This window comes from Bos taurus, chromosome 4, assembly GCF_002263795.3.
Source record: "Bos taurus isolate L1 Dominette 01449 registration number 42190680 breed Hereford chromosome 4, ARS-UCD2.0, whole genome shotgun sequence".
Classification (NCBI taxonomy): Eukaryota; Metazoa; Chordata; class Mammalia; order Artiodactyla; family Bovidae; genus Bos; species Bos taurus.
Genome location: NC_037331.1, coordinates 87,985,418 through 88,007,874, shown reverse-complemented (window position 1 = coordinate 88,007,874; position 22,457 = coordinate 87,985,418). Strand labels below are relative to the sequence as shown.

At 35.8% G+C, this 22,457-nt stretch overlaps 1 protein-coding gene across 2 annotated transcripts in view; it reads left to right on the top strand.

The window, feature by feature from the left end:
* The window catches only part of WASL (WASP like actin nucleation promoting factor), an 81,679-nt gene extending 62,173 nt beyond the window's left edge, over positions 1–19,506 (top strand). The window contains exons 8-12 of one of the 2 annotated variants that reach the window (XM_010804401.3): positions 296–449; positions 2,300–2,317; positions 6,302–6,822; positions 13,923–14,031; positions 16,843–19,506. In XM_010804401.3, coding sequence (XP_010802703.1) covers positions 296–449; positions 2,300–2,317; positions 6,302–6,822; positions 13,923–14,031; positions 16,843–16,904 — 864 coding nt within the window. In that variant the 3' untranslated portion in view covers positions 16,905–19,506. 2 annotated transcript variants of the gene reach the window in all.
* The last annotated feature ends 2,951 nt before the right edge of the window (positions 19,507–22,457 follow it).

The following is a 22,457-nucleotide window of genomic DNA, read 5'->3' as shown; positions in this document are numbered from 1 at the left end:
TGAACTTTAGAGATGTATCATTCATGAAGGGATTGGTAAAAATCAAAATAAGATGCTTTTTTTTACAAAGGTAGGAAACAAAAAGAAAATATAAAGCCTATTCTTTGTTCTTATCTTTTTCTGTTTTTTATAAGATATTTACTTAGCATATAAATATTCTAACTATATTAAAAATTTATAAACACAAAAGAAAATAATTTCATAAAAGGCACAGATATGAGAATAAAATTTCAACTTGCTGTTGTGAAAAATTGGGGATAGATTTTATAGTTAGCAATTATTTTATCTGTTGTAGCTGAATAATTTGGATCCAGAATTGAAGAATCTTTTTGATATGTGTGGAATCTCAGAGGCACAACTTAAAGACAGAGAAACATCAAAAGTTATATATGACTTCATTGAAAAAACAGGAGGTGTTGAAGCTGTTAAAAATGAACTGCGAAGGCAAGGTAACTTCTATTTCTGTTTAGGCATTCTGACTATTTTTCCTTTGAATCTTTTGAAGTCAGTTGCGTGGATGACAGCTACATATGTTCATGTGAACCTTCCTTAAGCAGAATGTTGTAATTTATGGGATAACTTGTTTAGCCCAGTGTACTGGATTTTACATTATTTCAGTATAACTAAAAAACTTGTCAAGACTTTTCTAACTATTTAAAAGTCTTATATTAAATTCATGAAAATTCATACAAAGTCTTCTGGCTGTTTGGTTTTAGAATAAAAAAGTGTAGTTGCATATTTCACTTAGTAAATGTTAGAGACCACTATCAAAGTTGCATTTATGACAATTAGAAGTAGTAATTTAAATATAATTATGAATTCTATAATGTATAATAAGCATTTTTAGAATATAAATAATGCAAAATCTTTATTTTGAAATAAATTTTTTTCTTAGCTAAAATATAAAACTTGCCATTTGGTACCTGCGAACACAAACAACTTGCACCTTTTTAAGATTTGATATTTTATTTAAATCACCATGTTTTTTGGTCATATTTTAATAATTATCACAATTAAATATAAATACACTTAACTCTGAGTTTTCCAATATGACTGTTACCTCTTTACCAGTTAATTCACTGGGGGCTACTTTTCTTCCTCCTTTTTGCATACTCGTGATAAGACAGTATAGCAAAACAAAAGCTCCAGATAATCAAAGCATTCTTTTGAAGAATTTAACTAACATTTTAAATTAGGTATTTGACCTACCTGTATCTTTTTCACTGCTGATGTTCATTATTCATTCATATGTTCAGTAAACATTATTGTGTTAGCACTAGTCTCTACTCAGGATATTTAGATACAAAGATATGGTTTCTGCCCTCAGAAATCTTACTATCTATTGTGACAACAGATAATGTAAACAATCATGCAGTCATAATTGCTGTTGTGGAAACGCAATGCTAATTCCACTGAAAATAGTATGATGATGATTTATCTTATTTTGTGAAAAAAAATCACATTTCCAAATTGTATGGATTTTTAATAAAAACATCTGGGCAACATTGTTTTTAAATGCTGCCAAAATAAGTCATGGTTATAATTAGTGTGCAAATGATGGAGGTCTTGAAGACCTAGTTTGTTCTTTGACTGTCTTTTTCTCCACTGTTAACATTCACCTTCATCTTACACCAGATGATGCTCAGGGTCTCTCTGAACTGTTTATAAATACTCTTGGCATTTATTAGACAGTCCATATTGCTGGCCTCTCGCCTGAATATCTGTAACTGAGAGTGGTCTGTATTAACTTGATTGAGTTTGTTTTTTTAAACTTTCTTATTACTGCTTTTTATTCTAGTTGCTTTTAAAATATCAAATTAGGCAAAGTGCTTAATTGAATTACCTAAAAGCAAAGGAAAAAATTCATAGGCATTACAAAAAAAAATACTTGAGAAACTTAATACTCAAGAATCTTAACTCCCAGTGTGGAACTTTTTAGACACCCAAGAATGATTTTATAGAAGATACATTTTTTAAGAGGAAGAATAAAAAGACAGATAATGATTTATTATGGAAATGTTTCCTAGGCAAAGCATATAGCGTGTTCAGAAGTATGATAAAAATAGGGAGAAGTTTATGAAGTTGCCATAAAAATAGGTTTTGTAAGACCTGACTCAAATTTCTTGAAATTATTTTGTAATATCATGTAATCAGGCTTGTAAAAAGTGGAATTATTTTGTAAAATCATGTAATCAGGCTTGTAAAAAGTGGTAAACCTTATCATTTCCAGTATATCTTTTTGTGTATCTGTGCAGTTGTTTGAAGTCCATTAATTTATAATAAATAATCTGCTCTTTAGGTCCACCACAATGGAGTGGTATGTATGGGGATGTTATTTGACCCAGTGTCCTAAATTATGCATGTGTTTATTTTCAAAGAAGCTATTAACTCATATATCCTGCCTCCAAAACTAATATCCAGTAAGGTTTTCTTCCCTTTATTCAAACTAATGTTTGGGGTATATAGATGCTAAAGTAAGAAAGGAAATTTATTTCTATGAGTCAGATCATTTTTGTCTGTAATTTAATTTTTTTGAAATTTTGTGGGTTACCTCTTACAGCACTGCTATTGTTTTTAGTTTTACTTATTATACTTATTTTTAGTGATTGGTTTTTACACTTGGCATTATTTCAATAATCTACATAAAATATACTTGTATTTTTAACATTAATTTGGGGCAGTTCAGATCAGTCACACAGTCGTGTCCAACTCTTTGCGACCCCATGAACTGCAACACGCCAGGCCTCCCTGTCCATCACCAGCTCCTGGAGTCTACCTAAACCCATGTCCATCGAGTTGGTGATGCCATCCAACCATCTCATCCTCTGTTGTCCCCTTCTCCTCCTGCCCTCAGTCTATCCCAGCATCAGGGTCTTTTCAAATGAGTCAGCTCTTCACATCAGGTGGCCAAAGTATTGGGAGTTTCAGCTTTAGCATCAGTCCTTCCAATGAACACCCAGGACTGATCTCCTTTAGGATGGACTGGTTGGATCTCCTTGCAGTCCAAGGGACTCTCAAGAGTCTTCTCCAACACCACAGTTCAAAAGCATCAATTCGGGGCTCAGCTTTCTTCACAGTCCAACTCTCACATCCATACATGACTACTGGAAAAACCATAGCCTTGACTAGACAGACCTTTGTTGGCAAAGTAATGTCTCTGCTTTTTAGTATGCTGTCTAGGCTGGTCATAACTTTCCTTCCAAGGAGTAAGCGTCTTTTAATTTCATGGCTGCAGTTACCATCTGCAGGGATTTTGGAGCCTAGAAAAATAAAGTCAGCCACTGTGTCCACTGTTTCCCTATTTATTTGCCATGAAGTGATGGGACCGGGTGCCATGATCTTAGTTTTCTGAATGCTGAGCTTTAAGCGGGGAGGACTAAACATAAACATGCAGTTGGGTGAAGGACAACTCAGGGAGCTGTCAGTATTCCCATAGATTTCAATCTGTGTTGAATAATATATGCCTGCTTTGCTTAATCCTGATGAGAGTGCATGAGAGCAGTTCTTCAAAGTGTTTACTGAATTCTGTAACACATTTCTTTTAAATATTAATGTATTTATATTGTTTTATAATTTCTGCTTTTAATTCCCTTAAATATCAAATATCTAGAGTTATCTACTGGTTATGCTTAATTTGACCTGAAATAATTATTTTTAAATACATCAGCTTGTCATTACAGTGTACCATCAAGAGGAAGTTTTTCTGAAAGTTTCAGTCTTCCTTTCTCACTAACCTTTGATAGTAAGAACAGTTTGATTTGTTGTAACTTTTGTGTCATGCTTTTTATTTACTAATTAAATATCTAAGAACTATCATTGTCATTCTGAATCTGGTGTTTGTGGTGACTCAGAGTTTTGAAAACCTATAGGCCTTCAGACTTTCTCATAGTGGTGTGTGGTGTCTGCCCAGTAGACGTTTTTGTGCATGTGAACCTAGCTGATGTTGTGCCATCTCTCCTCTCTTCTCCTCTTAATTCCTTCATTTTTTTACCCTGAGATATGGTATATCTTTAGCATACTTTCCTTTTTATGTAGTCATAGTACAGATTATAAAAATAGAAAGGTGGTAATAGATGTTTTCCTCATGAAAATACAGAGAGATTTCCAGTCACTTTTCAGAGAATAGAAATGCTAAACTTGTGCTGTACCCAAATTTGGTACAGCTGATAATTTATTGACTATAAATTAATGCTCTCCCCTTGCCTGAGCAGTAATTTAGTGTCTCTTTGAGTGATTATTAGCTGAATCACAAATTATTCCAATCAGTGTGCTTACTCCCAGTTCAAAAGAACTTTATTCTCTCTACTGAAGAGATTCTTCATTGTACATAGAACATTATGGTTCCAGAGTCCTTAGCAAAACCACAGGAAATGATTGACTAACAATACAGTTTTTGTAGTATAGAGTGAGTCCTTTTCCTCTTGATTAGCAAACAATTAAATCATAAAAAATACTAGTTCAGATAAATATCATTGCTTTTTGAAATGCAAGCCTTAAATTGATTAAAATGATTATATCTGCTTGGAGGATTTGACGTACTCTCCTATTCAGGGGCTGTACATAATGTACATAGACCATGTCCTCTTGGTTTTACTGTTACCACAAAATATGCTTGAAAAAGACTGGTCTTAGCAAGTTTGTCTTCTTGCTTTGGATCTGGTGAGAAAATTGGGTGAACCTTAGCTGCAGCAGCAGCATGCCTTGAGTGTAAATCATGGGCACTTCCCTTAGGGGTGGCTTGTATCCAAGTAGGATGACTCTCCTGTTTGCTGCTCCATGTTTCCAGTTTTAAAAGTCTCTGTATCAGGAGACAATACCCTTGTGAGCCTTGCCTTACTGTCTTTTTCATCTCATGTTTATGACTAAATTTGATAGCATATTTTATAGCATATTTCCCATGATTATCTCAAATGAAATTAGAAAATAATGTTTGGCTTTCCTTTGAAGTGAGGGGTTTTTTTTTCCTCTTGGAGTCTCAGTGAACTCCGGGAGTTGGTGATGGACAGGGAGGCCTGGCGTGCTGCGATTCATGGGGTCGCAAAGAGTTAGACTGATCTGATCTGATCTGATCTGATCATTGCATTTTTGAGCATCTAATCCTATAATTTGAAATTAAGGTGGGTATTTGTATAGACTTTAGAACTATCCATCAGGAATATATTAGTTTGTACCAGTAAATATAAATAGCTTTATTCCTTTAAAAGAAAAAGTTATTTCTTTTCCTACTCATTCTTTAAATTAATGAAAAAATAATGAAGTTTATTATTCTGTAAATTTGTGTATGCTCTTGGTAAAATCATGCCTCTGGAAATGTAATATGTTTATACTTTGAACTTCTCTGTTTTAACTTACACTTTACCTTTAGTAAAATAAGAATGTATATATTATTACTGTCAGAGTAATGTTAATATTTTACTACTAACTTGAATTTTACAGCATTTAGAAATTTTCAGTAAATTTGTTAATGTCTCCTGAATAAGTAATTGAACATTTCAGCTGAGCAACCCACCTCCCTTACTGCCATTACTAGAATTACACTATATCTATCACTATATTATATATTTATTATATATGTATTATGTATTCTTATATATCCTATAAACACAAAAATAGAGGACATTATAAATTACAAATGTAAGTTAGATGACAAAGGTTCACATTTTAAAAGAAAATCCCATGGACAGAGGAGCCTGTTAGGCTGCAGTCCATGGAGTCGCTGAGGGTCAGACACAACTGAGCGACTTCACTTTCACTTTTCACTTTCATGCATTGGAGAAGGAAATGGCAATCCACTCCAGTGTTCTTGCCTGGAGAATCCCAGGACGGGGGAGCCTGGTGGCCTGCCATCTATGGGGTTGCACAGAGTCGGACACGACTGAAGTGACTTAGCAGTAGCAGCAGATTAACTTGAGTAAATTCTAATAGATTATACTACATTAGCTATTTAATTCTGAATATAAATCAACTATATAGAACAGCTAACTATACTTGATTCTTTAAAGAGGAAAAATAACCATTGATTTTTATTTTCTAACAACTAAATTCTACTACTTCAGCGAATATTTTTTCAAGACCAGGAACGTGATCTTTAGGCTGAAGATTCCCAAATTATTGGGAATTATAAGATATCATAAGAATTATAAGATATCATCTTTGCTCAGATAGCTTTGTAATTAAAATACAAAGATGAGGCCTTTTTTTCCTCATACTGTTTTAATACATGTTGAAATATGTTGCTTTTTCAGTATAATGTTTGTGGGGGGAAAAAAGCATGCTTTCTTTTTTCCTGTTTGTATTTCAGCACCACCACCTCCACCACCATCAAGGGGAGGGCCGCCCCCTCCTCCCCCGCCTCCACATAGCTCGGGCCCTCCTCCCCCTCCTGCCAGGGGAAGAGGGGCTCCTCCTCCACCACCTTCAAGAGCTCCCACAGCTGCACCGCCACCACCGCCTCCATCCAGGCCAGGTGTAGGAGCCCCTCCACCACCGCCAAACAGGATGTACCCTCCTCCACTTCCAGCTCTTCCCTCCTCAGCACCTTCAGGGCCTCCACCACCACCTCCACCTCTGTCAGTGAGCGGGTCAGTGGCACCACCACCTCCGCCGCCACCTCCACCTCCACCAGGGCCACCACCTCCCCCTGGCCTCCCTTCTGATGGTGACCACCAAGTTCCAACTCCTGCAGGAAGCAAAGCAGCTCTTTTAGATCAAATTAGAGAGGGTGCTCAGCTAAAAAAAGTGGAACAGAACAGTCGGCCGGTGTCCTGCTCTGGAAGGGATGCACTTTTAGACCAGATACGACAGGGTATTCAACTGAAATCTGTAAGTAATCCATTCTTTTCAATCTAGACTACCTATCTTCATGGAATTTTAAAGTATTATAAGATGTCTTTGGAAAGAAATATTTTTTTTACTTTTTCTCGTGGTATTTTTTTTAACCCAATGAACTTCTGATATTTTTAATACCATAAAACGCACACATTTATACCTTTACCTGTGTAACCTATATTTCTATATCAAAATACCACCTTAGAAAGTTCCCTCATGCCTCTCTCCCTTCTCAAAAAGAATCACTGATCTGATTTCTGTCACCATAGTTTTAGTTTACCTGTTATAGAATTTCAATAAAGAGAATATTGCACTGTGTTCAAAATTCATTGTTCTAGACTTTTAAATAAAATTTAATTGAGAGAAAAATCTTTATTAAACTACACAGAAGTAAAAGTAGCCATATTGAAATGAATCGTAATCATTTTGGTAAAGTCAGACTATTAACTGTATGAAAACTAAACTATATTTTAAAGTTTCTGTGTCTAAAATTTAGATTAGTAGAGAATCAGACTCCACAGAGAATTGAAAGAATTTCTGTGGTGATGGCAGATAATTTTGGATTCTCTGAGTTGGATGAGGTCATCATTTAGCCTTCTTCTAGAGCAGGGCTTCCCTGTTGGCAGTGTGAGAGACTCAGGTTCGACCCCTGGGTCGGGAAGATCCTCTGGAGAAGGAAATGGCAACCCACTCCAGGACCCTTGCCTGGAAAATCCCATGGACAGAGAAGCCTGGTATGCTACAGTCCATGGGGTCGCAAAGAGTCAGACACAACTGAGCGACTTCACTTTCACTTAGAGCAGAGGTTACCAAACTTTTTTCTTTAAAGGACTAGACAGTAAACATTTTAGGCTTGCAAACCCATATAGTATGTTACAACTGCTCAGCTCTGCTGTTACAGCACAGATGCAACAGCCGTACATATACTGTGAAAGCAGCCATAGACAGCACATAAATGAATGGACATGGTTGTGTTCTATAAAGCTGTATTTATGGACACTGAAATTTGAATTTCATATAATTTGTACATATCACAAATATTCTTCTTTCATTTTTGTTTTCTTTCAACCATTTGAAAGTGTAAAAATCATTCTTAGCTTTAAGAAAGTTATACAAAAAGATGAGACAGACTAGATTTGGCCCGTGCAGTAGTTTGCTGACCCCTGACCTAAAGCCTAAGCTACCTAACATTCCTACACTTCCTCCAGGCCTTTAGATGTGGTCTCTCAGTTCTTGGAGGAACACTTTTCTGTAGGACTTCAGACAGAAATGATAGCTTTTTCTATGAAGTAAATGGAACTAAAAGGAGGAGATTTTTAATGGAAAATTATTTTGCAGTAGGTAGAGAATTATAATTTCCTAAATCCTAGAAACTGTCTAGGAGGGAAATGACAGATAGGGAACACAACTAATTGAATGAAGGCATTTAAACATTAGCATAGCACAGATTTAAGTAACTTCTGGTCTTTAAAGTGTGTTTAGATCTTTTCTTAACATGTATCCAGAATGATACTTAGATCAGCCTCTGAACAATCAACTTCCCTCTTCCCATTTATTTCTGACTAAAGGTTTCTCAGGAACTGAATAGTTGTTAGCGGGCAGAATTATTGTCAAAATGACCACAGCCCAGATGAAGAGCAGATTTTAATGGGGCCGTCCGTACCCTTTAGAATTTCAGGTACATAAGTTGACCCTTGGACACGGGAGTTATGTGTACAAGCCCCTGCAGCAGTCAGATGTGTGTATAACTTTTGACTCCCCCAAAACTTAATTACTAATGGCCTGTTGTTATCTGGAAGCCTTACAATAACATAAAAATGAACATGTTTTATATGTTTTATATATATATTATACTATATGCTATATTCTTAAAGTAAGCTAGAGAAGAGAAATGTTAAGAAAATCATAAGGAAGAGAAAACACATTTACAGTACTGAATTGGATTTATTGATACTATAACTTTACATCATCTGCTCACAAGATGAATAGTCTGTTAGTACCTACGTCAGTATTGGTCAATATTCTTTTTTTATATATATATATATTCTTATATAATGCTAGATGTTATATGTAATACACTAGACATTGAAAATGAAAATATGATAAATTTATAGTTATTTACAGGTATAACAATTTATATGTTGATAATGATTGCTTTATGGTAGCCTAGTATATTCAGTATTATTGCTTCACAGTAGCTGACCTACATACTAATGAATGAATCATTATAAAATTTTTATGGCATATATTATTACAGTCATATTCTTAATACTGTTTTGGAAACATTGTTTTTTTGTTGTTGTTTTTTTTTTCAAAACCACTTACCTGTGATGATGGACAGCTACACGGTTTCTCCAGTTACGAGAGAGGCATACTGTTTGGTGATATAATATGGTGTAATCTTGTACACTGTGTCCTACATGATGAATACTTAGGCAATGTTGATATGAAAATATTTCATACAGTTCTCACCATGTAGTTATTAGATTTTCACAAAAAGGCACACTTACACAACAGATAAGTTTATTTTATTAACTGTATGGCATGATCAGTTCAGTTCAGTCACTCAGTCCAACTCTTTGCGGCCCCATGGAGTGCAGCACGCCAGGCTTCCTGTCCATCACCAACTCCCGGAGCTTGCTCAACTCATGTCCATCGAGTTGGTGATGCCATCCAACCATCTCATCCTCTGTCATCCCCTTCTCCTCCTGTCTTCAGTCTTTCCCAGCATCAGATCTTTTCCAATGAGTATCAGGTGGTCAAAATATTGAAGTTTCAGCTTCAACATCAGTCTTTCCAATGAATATTCAGGACTGATTTCCTTTAGGATTGATTGGTTTGATCTCCTTGCTGTCCAAGGGACTCTTAGTAGTCTTCCCCAACACCACGGTTCAGAAGCATCAGTTCTTCTGCGCTCAGCTTTCTTTATAGTCCAACTCTCACATCCATACATGACTACTGGAAAAACCATAGCTTTGACTAGACGGACCTTTGTTGACAAAGTAATGTCTCTGCTTTTTAATGTGCTGTCTAAGTTGGTCATAGCTTTTCTTCCAAGGAGCAGACATTAATTTCGTAGCTGCAGTGATTTTGGAGCCCCCCCCCAAAATAAAATCTGTCACTGTTTCCATTGTTTCCACATCAATTTGCCACGAAGTGATGGAACCAGATGCCATGATCTTTATTTTTTGAATGTTGAGTTTTAAGCCAACTTTTCACTCTGCTCTTTGACTTTCATCAAGAGGCTTTTTAGTTCCTCTTGACTTTCTGCTATAAGGGTGGTGTCATTTGCATATCTGAGGTTATTGATATTTCTCCTGGCAGTCTTGATTCCAGCTTGTGCTTCATCCAGCTCTGCATTTTGGATGATGTACACTACATATAAGTTAAATAAGTAAGGTGACAATGTACAGCTTTGACATACTCCTTTCCCAGTTTGCAGCCAGTCTGTTGTTCCATGTCTGGTTTTAACAGTTGCTTCTTGACCTGCATACAGATTTCTGAGGAGGCAGGTCAGGTGATCTGGTACTTTCATCTCTTTAAGAATTTTCACAGTTTGTTGTGATCCACACAGTCAGTGGCTTTGGCGTAGTCAATAAAGCAGAAGTAGATGTTTTTCTGGAACTCTCTTGCTTTTTCGATGATCCAATGGATGTTGGCAATTTGATATCTGGTTCCTCTGCATTTTCTAAATCCAACTTGAACATCTGGAAGTTCATGGTTCACGTACTGTTGAAGTCTAGCTTTGAGAATTTTGAGCATTACTTTGCTACTGTGTGAGATGAGTGCAATTGTGTGGTAGTTTGAGCATTCTTTGGCATTGCCTCTGTTTAGGACTGGAATGAAAACTGATCTTTTCCAGTCCTGTGGCCACTGCTGAGTTTTCCAAATTTGTTGGCATATTGAGTGCAGTACTTTCACAGCATCATCTTTTAGGATTTGAAATAAGTCAACTGGAATTCCATCACCCCCACTAGCTTCTTTCGTAGTGATGCTTCCTAAGGCCCACTTGACTTTGCATTCCAGAATGTCTGGCTCTAGGTGAGTGATCACACCATTGTGGTTATCTGGGTCATTAAGATCTTTTTTGTATAGTTCTGTGTATTCTTGCCACCTCTTCGTAATATCTTCTGCTTCTGTTAGGTCCATACCATTTCTGTCCTTGATTGTGCCCATCTTTGCATGAAAAGCTCCCTTGGTATCTCTGGTTTTCTTGAAGAGATCTCTAGTCTTTCCCATTCTGTTGTTTTCTCTATTTCTTTGCATTGATCACTGAGGAAGGCTTTCTTATCTCTCCTTGCTATTCTTTGGAACTCTGCATGATGATGGCATGATGATTACTTCTACCGCTTAAGTGAAAGTGGATCATCACAAAGGTCTTCATCATTGTTGTCTTCACACTGAGTAGGCTGAGGAGGAGGAGTAGGAAAAGAAGGGGTTGGTCTCCTACACCTAACTGCAGTGATAGCTTCATGAATTTCTTGTTCTTTTTTCATTATGACCTTAATGCTGGATTCATTTATCCTTAATTGGTGGGCAGCTGCAAACCTCATTCTATAGAACATATCACACAATTCAGCTTTTTCTTGTAATGTCATGACTTTTCTCCCCTTCTTTGGAGTACTTCCAGCATCACCAGTGGCACTTGTCCCACGGTTTTATTCAAGGATTGCAGTATTGCACTCAATCCAATGAAAAATACACGAGAACTGCAAGAGATCACTTTTTACTGCGATACACAATTTACTGGGGAGACAAAGTGCTCACACTAGTAGAATCACAAGGAGTTTCAAGTAGATACTCATGCTTGGCTCACTGAATTAGCGACAGAAGGTATCTGCAAAATTAGGGCAATAGTACAGTGTGCACTGCAATTAATCTTATGCAGTTATAATTTAAAACTGCATCTTTACATTTATTTACATTTCTGTTAACAGGGAATGATGCCATGTATGTAGGATTTCCCAAAGTCTCTGTGTGTGCATAAGCTTTAATAAATTCTAACTTCTTACAATAGATTTGTATATACTTTATGGTAGTAAATGGTAAAGTAGACCTGTATCTACATATGTTTTATGCATTCATGACATGTCTAACTTTTTCTTTTCATGAATTTGGGCAATGGGGTTCATCTATTAAGTTTTTTCAGATGTAGAAGATCCTTAAAAAATGTCCCAATACATTTATTGAAAAAAATCTGCATATTAGTGGACCCATGCAATTCAAACTCATGTTATTCAAGGGTAGCTATGTGTATGTGTGTAATTATTTAGTATAGCTGTGCTATTTCATTTTTAATTATACCAATAACATACTTTTCTGTGGATACTATCAGGGACAAAATTAACAAAATGAGTATTTTGTATAAATGACTACTTATTTTAATCAAAGTGCACAGAGAGCAGTACTTTCTAAATTGTATTTTTTTCCCCTTAGTTTCTACAGATTTCCTGTAGTCTCTTTTTTAATGGGGCTTCCCTTGTGGCTTAGCTGGTAAAGAATTCCACTTGCAATGCAGAAGACCTGGGTTTGATCTCTGGGTTGGGAAGATCCCCTGGAGAAGGAGAAGGCTACCCACTCCAGTATTCTGGCCTGGAGAATTCCATGACTGTACAGTCCATGGGGTTGGAAAGAGTCGGGAGTGTTGAAATCAGGGATTATTTTATATAGAAATTCGATTTTAATAAAATCCTTTTTTTTCTGTTTTAATGAGACCCTTTACTGATAGGGTTTAAAAAAAAAAAAAAAACTTTTTATTTTGTACTGGGGTATAGTCGATTAACACAATGTTACAGTAGTTTCAGATGAACAACAAAGGGACTCAGCCATGCTTATACATGTATCCATTCTCCCCCAAGCCCCACTCCCATCCAAGCTGACACATAACATTGAGCAGTTACATGTGCTGTACAGTAGGTCTTTGTTGGTTATGCATTTTAAATATAGCAGTGTGTACATGACCTTCCCAAAGTCCCTAACCGTCACGTTCCCTGGCATCCATAAGTTCATTTTCTAAGTCTGTGAGTCTCTTTAATGAGACCCTTTAATATTGATTTTTTTCCCCCAAATGTAGTTGGTATTAGATAAAGTAAATAGTACTTTAGTTGGGGAAAGTTAGTTGCCTTGTGAGGTACATTTTGAAGGCTACCCATCTGATCTCCTTAAAGAGAAGTTTCACATACATGAGAAGGAAGGTTAATTTTGAATTACAGTATATATATTGTCTATTATACATATTTAGAATATGTATGTATACATATGTGTACATATTTATACATTATATCTATGCTATGCTAAGTCACTTCAGTCGTGTCCGACTCTGCGACCCCATAGACAGCAGCCCACCAGGCTCCCCCATCCCTGGGATTCTCCATGCAAGAACACTGGAGTGGGTTGCCATTTCCTTCTCCAGTGCATGAAAGTGAAAAGTGAAAGTGAAGTCGCTCAGTCGTGTCCGACTCTTAGCCACCCCATGGAGTGCAGCCTAATAGGCTCCTCCGTCCATGGAATTTTCGAAGCAAGAGGACTGGAGTGGGGTGCCATTGTCTTCTAAGTTATACTTTATAACTTTATATTAAATATAATATTTAAAATTATAAAGCTTATTAGCAAAGTTGAATTTTTCAGGAAAATATAAGTCTCTTTAAATGCTCTTAGATATCTTGAAATGTGCTTCTCACCTTGTAGTTCTCGGAATCTAAATATGTCCTCAGTTTTATAAAATACCCTTTGATAACTGTTTTAAAGTTTCTTATCAGCCCAGGTTTTGTATATTAGAATAAACAGAAGTAACTCAACTTCAAGGGCAAGTAGCAAAAAGTTTGATTTTTAATCTAAATTTGGAAATCTGTTGATGGCCTATACATTAAAAATGGAAAATATATCTTGCATAAGTCTTCTAAAGCAGCAATTTTGTTTTGTTTTTTTTTGTTTTTTCTTAATTCATTTAATCCTATCCTGGGCTTGATTGTTTGCTTTTTTGGTTTTATTTTGTTTTAAAATAATGAAGTGATTGTAAGAGAGAAAGATTTTCTGGAGAGAGAGACTTTTTGATAAGGATGTATTACTCAGTTTTGCTGACTTTCCTTTCCAAGGTAACTGATGCCCCAGAGTCTACACCACCAGCACCTGCACCCACTTCAGGAATTGTAGGTGCATTAATGGAAGTGATGCAGAAGAGGAGCAAAGCCATTCATTCTTCAGGTATATTTGCATGTGTATACGTATAGTTAATAAATTTGAATATTTGAAGTTCTGTTTCTCTTTTTGTTCTATGACAGTCTTTTCTAGATTTTCTTCCTGCTACTGAATAACTTATTGATATAGGTTCTCAGACTTATTTTAAGATGTTGTCACTGTGACTAGTCTGTTTGAAGCTTAATGGAGGCCATGTCATAACCATAAATTGGAAGAACAATTTTGGCAAAAATGGCAGTTTTGTTTCCCAAACTAGAAGTATTAATAGAATGCCTAGCAAACAACTTCTTAAAAAAGACTTGACATTCCTGTATCTCATTCCTGAGACATTCTTGTAACTTAAGGTAAATTTAGGTTTCCCTGATTTGTAAGAATTGGGACTGAGAAATGAGATAAATTGTATTGTTTCTGGGGTTTGCTAAAGAACCCTAGTTTTTTGTTTTCTCTTTTTTGTTTTTTCCCAAAACATTATTTGAATAAAATAGTTTGTACTTGTGGTTATTAAACATATGCACACCACCATTAAATGAGTATCATTTTTGAAAGAGAGAAAGAATATGGGTTTTGCTATGGTAATGGTGGAGATTTACTGAAGAACATGATGTATTAGATGCAGATCTTTGTTCTTATTAAATCTATTATTTATTCTCTGTGGTGGACCTCATTTCTCCAGATTGTTACATGGAGAGAATTCATAAATCAGATGATTGATATGAATAGCAAATTATTATGCAAATAACCAGAAGGTTGCTGAGCACATAGTAGGTGCTCAGTAAATGTTGTTTTCTTTGTTTATTTCCCCTTAAGGATGTGGATGTCTATGATCCTTTAGCAACATTTGTTTTCCTTAAATAGGCATTTTTATTTCTATACTGTGCTAAAAAGATAGAATAGGCTAATTCAGTCCACAAGTATTCATTGTGAGATAATAAGAAAAAAAGAAAAATCCCTGCCTTTATGGAGCATGCATTCCAGTGAGAAAGAGAGAGATAATAAATAAAACAAATTCGAAAATATGTACTTTAAATAGTGATATGTACTAAGGAAAGAAAGTAAGCAGAAAAAGACTAACAGACTGTGAGAGAGAATTTCATTTATCATAGGATAATGAGGCTTACCTAAGATATCATTTGAGAAAAGACTCAAAGGAGTTCAGGGAGTAAACCATGTAGAAAACAGGAAAATATGCACAGCCAATACAAACTCCCTGAGGTTGAGGAACAGTGCCAAGGTCAGTAGGGGTGGAACAAGAAGAAGAATAAGGAAGAAAGAGAAAGAAGAATAAGGAAGAAAAAAATAAGAAAGTAGTATGCGAGGTGGCAGGAAGCCGAGAGTAAGGCTTTGGAGGCCATGACTGTGGTGGGCGGCCACTGGAAGGTTCTTAGCAGAGTAATGATTGGCAGTGATCCGAGCAGGATATGATGCAGCTTTGAACCAGATTGGTAGCTCCTGAGAAGTGGTTGGATACTAGTTATACTTTGAATGTGGATAACATTGGGTTTGTTGATGGATTGAAAACAAAATTTGGGAAAAAAGGAGTGATGGATGAGTCTGAGGTTTTTGACCTGAGCAACTCAAAGAGTGAAGTTTTCATTAATAGAATGGAGAAAGATTTAGGAGGACCAAGTTTGAAAGGAAAGATAGGAATTTGATTCTGTACATATTAAATTTGAGATACTTACTAAAAATTTAAAAGTATATGTTGAGTAGGCATTTGGTTATGAGTCAAATTCAGGGGAGAGATGTGAACTGTTAATATAATTCTGCATGTAATTAAGTACACGGTATTTAAAGGTACAGAACTGGATGAGATCATCAAAGAAGTGGGTATAAACAGAGAAGAGAAAGTCTAGTAGAGTTTGGAGGACTGGCGAATGTGGTATCTTAGAAGTCAGGGGAAGAAGTTTGAAGGAGGGCAGGGTGATCATCTGGGTTAGATGGGTGTGATGGGTCACAAAACTGAAAACAGAGAATTGAGCTTTAGCTTTAGGAGAAGGGAAAGGCTACCCACTGCAGTTCTGACCTGGAGAATTCCATGGACTGTATAGTCCATGGGATCACAAAGAGTCAGACACGACTGAACGACTTTCATGTTCAAGTTCACTTTTAGTGATAGTAGGTCCTTGGTGACTGGGAAAGAGCAGTGCCAGTGGGTTCAAGAGAGAATCAGGGTAGAAAAGGAGATTGGGTATTGGGGTGCCTACTCGGTTTCCTCTATGGCTTAGTGCTGATGCGGTTCCTACCTGTCACTGGAATTATAACTGAAGTCAGCTAAACAACGTGCAAGTATATTTTTTTTTTGCAGCTTTTCTTGTGATATGTGTGTTGATTCATAGAAAATGAAGTTTTAGTTGCCCAGTCTGATTCTTTGCAACCCCATGGACTGTAAACCACCAGGCTCCTCCCTGCATGGAATTCTCCAGGAAAGAATAGTGGAATGGGTAACCATTTTCTTCTCCAGGGGAGCTTCCCAACCCAGGGATTGAACCGGGTCTCCTGCATTGTGGGCAGATTCTTTACCATCTGAGCCACCAGAGAAGCCCTGTTGATTCAGTGAGATCAACTCGTGATTTTACACATAAGGAAGCACAGGTTGAAACTGGTTCCATAGAGATTAAGGAACTAGAATCCAAGTCTTCTTACTCCTAATCTTCAGCTCACAATCAAATACTCTTTAAATGTATTTTATTGATTCATTTTAAACCATTTTAGTAACTGGATTCCTCCAGGTTGTATTTTAGAAGTTGAATAGCAAGAATTATGTTGTGTCATTTTATTTATGTGTATGTTTTAATTGTCTTACTGATTCTCTTCTAGACGAAGATGAGGATGAAGATGATGATGAAGATTTTGAGGATGATGATGAATGGGAAGACTGATCTATATATTATATATATATATTTTTAAGGTGAAATACTAAACACTACTTTCTGTCTATGGATTCTGTAAAATTATCATGTAAATGTTCTACCAATTTGCTGTATATTTTTGTTGCCTTTTTGCTTTTTTTTTATTAATCTGTGCAATACCTCATTTAATCTGTAAGGGTTTGTCATAATCCTCTGCAAAGCTACTCCCTGTGACTGTGTGCACGTTTACACCAGGATGCTCACTTGATTTGTGAGTGTTTTTCATTCCATCAACAAGGGAGTTTAAATATTATATGTGAGACTGACAAAAACCTTAATGTAATTTAGTTATAATGCCAGAAGGAAAACACTATTTTCATACCCTACTTTTTCTGTACCTAAATTTTCTTATTAAAATCTAGTATAGCACTACATTCTTTTTTAAGTGATGCAAACCTTAGTTTATTTAGCCCCTTCTTTTTGAACACATGCCACATGAATGTTGAAACTGATACATTGCACAGTTCTCTAGACTTCACTACACTGATGCAAGTTCTCAAATTTTAGCAATATGCTCTACGTAAAATCACTACAGAGATGCTAGTTGGGAAAATGAGTAACACATCTCTTACAGCAGTATTGCCTGTTGTTGTACAGATCTGGTATTTGGAGGCTGGAATCATAAGGAGCCCTTGCATCCCTAATACTTGACTGAGGTTATTTTTGTGTTATAGCAAATGTGGCAGGCTCTTTTTGGCAAAAATTTTTAAAAAGTATTTTTGGTATTATTCTGAAAGAAAAGATGTTAAAGTTTAGGGGATCTTAGATATAATTCCATACTACATGAACTGAAGGAGGCTATACATTGTGGTGTTTGATTAATTTACTATAAAAAATTCAGAACATAAAAATGAGGTAGGATTAAGTATTTTTATTTTGCAGTCTGTATGGATTGAGATAATTCAGAAATACCAACCATAGAAATCTTAACTAGTTGGCTAAGGTATACCCTGTAATAGTGAAACTATAATATGCTGGGTGTTTTTTTTTTAATTTTGATAATTTCTCAAGGTTTTTGTCAAATGTCAGGTGAAGGGTTACCTTTTTCTTAAAAGATTGATGGTCCCAATGTCAAATTTCTTGAAACACAAAACCCAATGATAGATTTTTAAGAAGCAAAAATAAAACTTTACAACCTGCATATCTGTTATATATGCTACATGATGTGTTAAAATTAGGGTTTCCTTGCCTCTCTACAGTACACTAGTCTGCCTAAGGGTGATTGTTTCATATATATAGCATTAATTATCATACCTGCCTACTTTAAATTTTAGGTAGAAAAATGATCTGATTTAAATAAATACAGACACCTATTTTTCTCACATTGAGTCATATACAGAATGTAGTTCCAAATGTATTTCATTACTATAGTCACAATATCTGACTAAAAATTAAGCTCTCTATAATTGTACCGACCAAAATCTAGTTATTGGCATGATCTTGACAGGCTGGACCTGCAAGATGTGGCTTGAATTTTAACCAGTTATCACATAATCTCTAGTGATCATGCATCTAGTTATCATGAGAAATAATTTAAAAGGTTTTGTTGCTGAAAGCAGTAAGTGGTGCAGTACAATAGTTAAGTTATTCAGAGACTGTTACCTACCTTGCAGGAATAATTTAAGCTCATGGGAAAGATTCTAGACTTTTTGTTTCTTGCAAAAAAAACAGTGCCCTCTGCTGCTAAAAACCTTTTTCTGCTTACTTTTTTTTTTTTTATTGTGGCTTAATTTCTGTGGGTCTGGTGTGGATGAGGCTGGACAACAACAACCAATAAAATTAGGAATTTGTGCAAATGGTAAATAGAACGTTTTAATTATTTTAAATAATATTGATCATTTTCCTTTTTGTTTCTTTTAGACATTATATAAATTTTTTGCAATATCTTGGAAATGTCTTTAATGCCAATTTAAGATATCTGTTCACTTTGGGGCAAGGAATGCAGGGTTTTCTAGCTAACTTCGTTATGATAAAGATTTATCAGGAGCTGCTCTGAGCAGAGGATATCAAATCTTCGAATTGGAAACACAATTCTAAACATGTGAGATGGGTATAAAATTTGCCAATGGTAATTGAGTTTATTCTTTCTTCTTAAAGGACAAAAAAAAAAAGACTTTTGTTGTTGCACAAAGTCTAAATTAATATTGGTTGAAACACAGCAGCTGTGGGATTCAGTCCAGGCATGAAGACTAAATCCACTGTAGATGTAAAGGTTGCATGTTTTCAGTCCTCCACCGCCTCGCACCGTGGACAGCACTATACCTGTGCATCGTCTGAGAGCTTCCCACATGCACTCCAGCTAAATGATTGTCTGGTAGCCTTCGCGTTTAACAAACTAGCATGAGGCTTTTTATATCTAAATGCTACGTGATAGACAATTTCAGCTAGCCACATATTGTATGTATGAGATTCATAAAGACTTTCAATCATTCATTTCCATTTATCAACTGAAATTTTGTTTAGTATGTGAATTTTTTTTTTTTTTTTTGAAATGTATAGTGAATAGGATGTTGCACTGGTGGCAATTCATCATGGAGCATAATAAAATTAATTTGACCCAAATAGTATAAAATAGTTTGTTTTCATTTGTTTATTGTTAAGAGATTAAAATGGGTAAAAAAAAAATTTTCAAACTGTTTAATAATGGATTCACAGCAGTGAATGGAAATGGTTGAAGTTTTCAGCCAACTGCATGCCCTGAAAGTCGGAGTGTGCCATTAAATAAACTTGGTGAGCAAAAGAATGTTACACCCTGTTCTGCCGGGAAACGTGACAGCTGCTCAGCTGTTCCTCCAGGAGCCACTGCTGTGGTATACAGAGTGTTCACATTGCAAGGTCACACTGGAACTTGTGCACACCGAAAATGTTGTGCTTTCCTAAATCAGAGTGATAGTGGAGTTTACTGGTAGTTTCAGTAAAAGCCAAATACAGTAGTTCATGTGGAAGGAACTTAAAGAGCTTTGCTATCAAAGGTGGTGCTTACTTTTAAACAGGAAATTCAGTTTTTGATAAGTAGAATTTTCCGTTCTACTGACCCTGGCACAAGTGGGTGTCTGAAGATTAAGCTGAGTTGTGGAATCTGTTGTGTAGGATGCTGCAAAATGCCTTCTAAAAGCATTGGTCACATTTAAACATTTTCCATAATGATATGTCCTTTTACAAATTTGTTTCTATTGTACAAATGTGAACCCTTAAGAATGTGTTAACCACACTTTTAAAAAGTTTTTTAAAGAGAGAAGTGCCTTAGAATTGCTTTTGTCATATTATATTTATCTATTCAATGAAGAAATTCCTGAAATTACTTACTCTGCTTTAGAAATGGAATTCTTAAAGGAGAACTATAGGGAAAAGGCCTATTACAGTACAATGGAAAATTCTTTATGAACATTTTACTTAGCACACTTACCTTATTGACACTGTCACATCATACCTCCAAAACAGCATACTTTTTGTAATCTCTTGTTCTTTTATTCTTAGATTTTTTTCCTTTAAGTGTGCTTTTTAGTGAAGCCACTAGAAAAAGGCATAATAACCTGGCTCTTACTAATATGATGGGGAACTTACTTTGCAGTTAATGTTAAGACTGTATCTTTTGTATGTGCTGCATGGCATCTTCCTTTGCCATGAGGGAACCCATTGAAAATTTTGGCTTTATAAAACAAATCTGGATAAATCAACAACAGCTTAAACTTTTTTTTTTTTTTTAAATTTATACCAGTGATCAGGCTTGCCTGATGGCTCAGATGGTAAAGAATCTCCCTGCAATACAGGAGACCCGTGTTCAATCCCTGGATTGGGAAGATTGCCAGAGAGGGAAATGGCAACCCACTCCAATATTCTTGCCTGAAGAATTTCATGGACAGAGGAGCTTGGCAGGCTACAGTCCATGGAGTTGCAAAGAGTTGGACACAACTGAGTGACTAGCACTCACTCAACTCACTAAAAAAGAAATGTTAATTTGCACCAGTGATCAATCTACTGATACATATATAGTATTACATTTTACACAAGTCCAGTGTAAATCTAAACCAGTCATGTGTACCACTGTCAAGATCAGTCAAGATATGAATAACAATTACTTTGAGTAAAATATAACAGTAGCTTATAGGTGGTTTCTAGCTTAGGTGTTTGTATATTGGGGCATTTCTGATAAATTTGAAGTACTCTTAATTTTTTAACAACTGCAAAATTTTCTTATCCTTAGTAAGGATCTTTTAAAAATTTGTTAAGAACTACAGTTATAGCAGTATCAAATTGCATTATGGAAATTGAAGTTCCATGTGTCATATTGGCATTTTTTAATCTTGAATTTGGTTGCCAAGTCTTGACCTAAATTCAGTCTTATCATAGTTCTTGCTAGATGTTTGAGGATTTTCATCAAGGCCAGCATCAATATCTCCTTATTTAAACTGATTATTAAAATTAAATATATGATGGGCATTAAAATATAACAATAGTCTCTGATCCTGTCCTTCCTTAAATCTAAGATACTTACGTCACAACTGAAAAACAGTTGGGAGACCATCGAAGTTATATCAAGCATATACTCATATCCTGGATGAGAGCGTGTCTGGGGTAGTTGAGGGACTTGCTTGAGGCCCATTAGAGCCAAATATTAATAGTAGAAGCCAGATCTGACTACTAAATCAGCTGCTCTTTCCCATATACCATAATACTGTTTTATTCTTGTTTTCACTGTTTTTCTTAAGTTGTGGATAAATTGCAGATTTACTTTGTTTCTGCAAGATTTACGGCTACAAATTTCACCCTTTCTCACATGTCAACTGGGTGTTGATAAAAGCCTCTAGCATCCTGTTCCCATCTTTGCCTAGTAAAGCAGGCTGGCTTTGACGAGACAGCCTGATTCTGAAGCATGTGATGGTATCTTGGCTCAGTGATGGCAGTCACCCTACATTGTCCAAGCATTCAGTCAGCACAGGACACTTCTGTCAGTACTGAGTGGAAAACAAATTGAGGTTTTTATTCTACATCCAAATTCTTTTCATTAGTTCCTTGTAAATGGGCATTGCCTTTATTTAAACATAAGTATTTTGTAAACCCTTATGGTCAATGGCCTGACAGAAAATTACTTTGAGAATGTATTAATCTTTCTGCCTAATTATCAGCCAACAGCTGTACTGTCAATTTATAGACCAGGAGTTCTTCCAAGGAGCACAAGGACAAACTGGACACTTGAAATCCAACTTTTTGCTTCTCTTATTGTTGAGACAGGAGAATTCTAACTAGGTTGCATGTACTTCACCTTTGCTGTAAAAGGGACAGGAAAATAAAATATATTTAGTATTTGTGGTGTTGAAAGAAATTAAGTGAAAGGAAAAGACATTATCACGTCCAGTTAACGTTAGGGAAATCAACAAAGCCATTCATAACGTCTCAATTCTGTAGTTGTCTATTTGACAACTTGGGTCCTTAAATCAGCTTCCAGGCCTAAAAAGAAACCTTCTTCTTTTTTTAAATGAGTGGGAGTCTAAGGAGGCTGAGCATAGAAAAGAATTTTGTGTG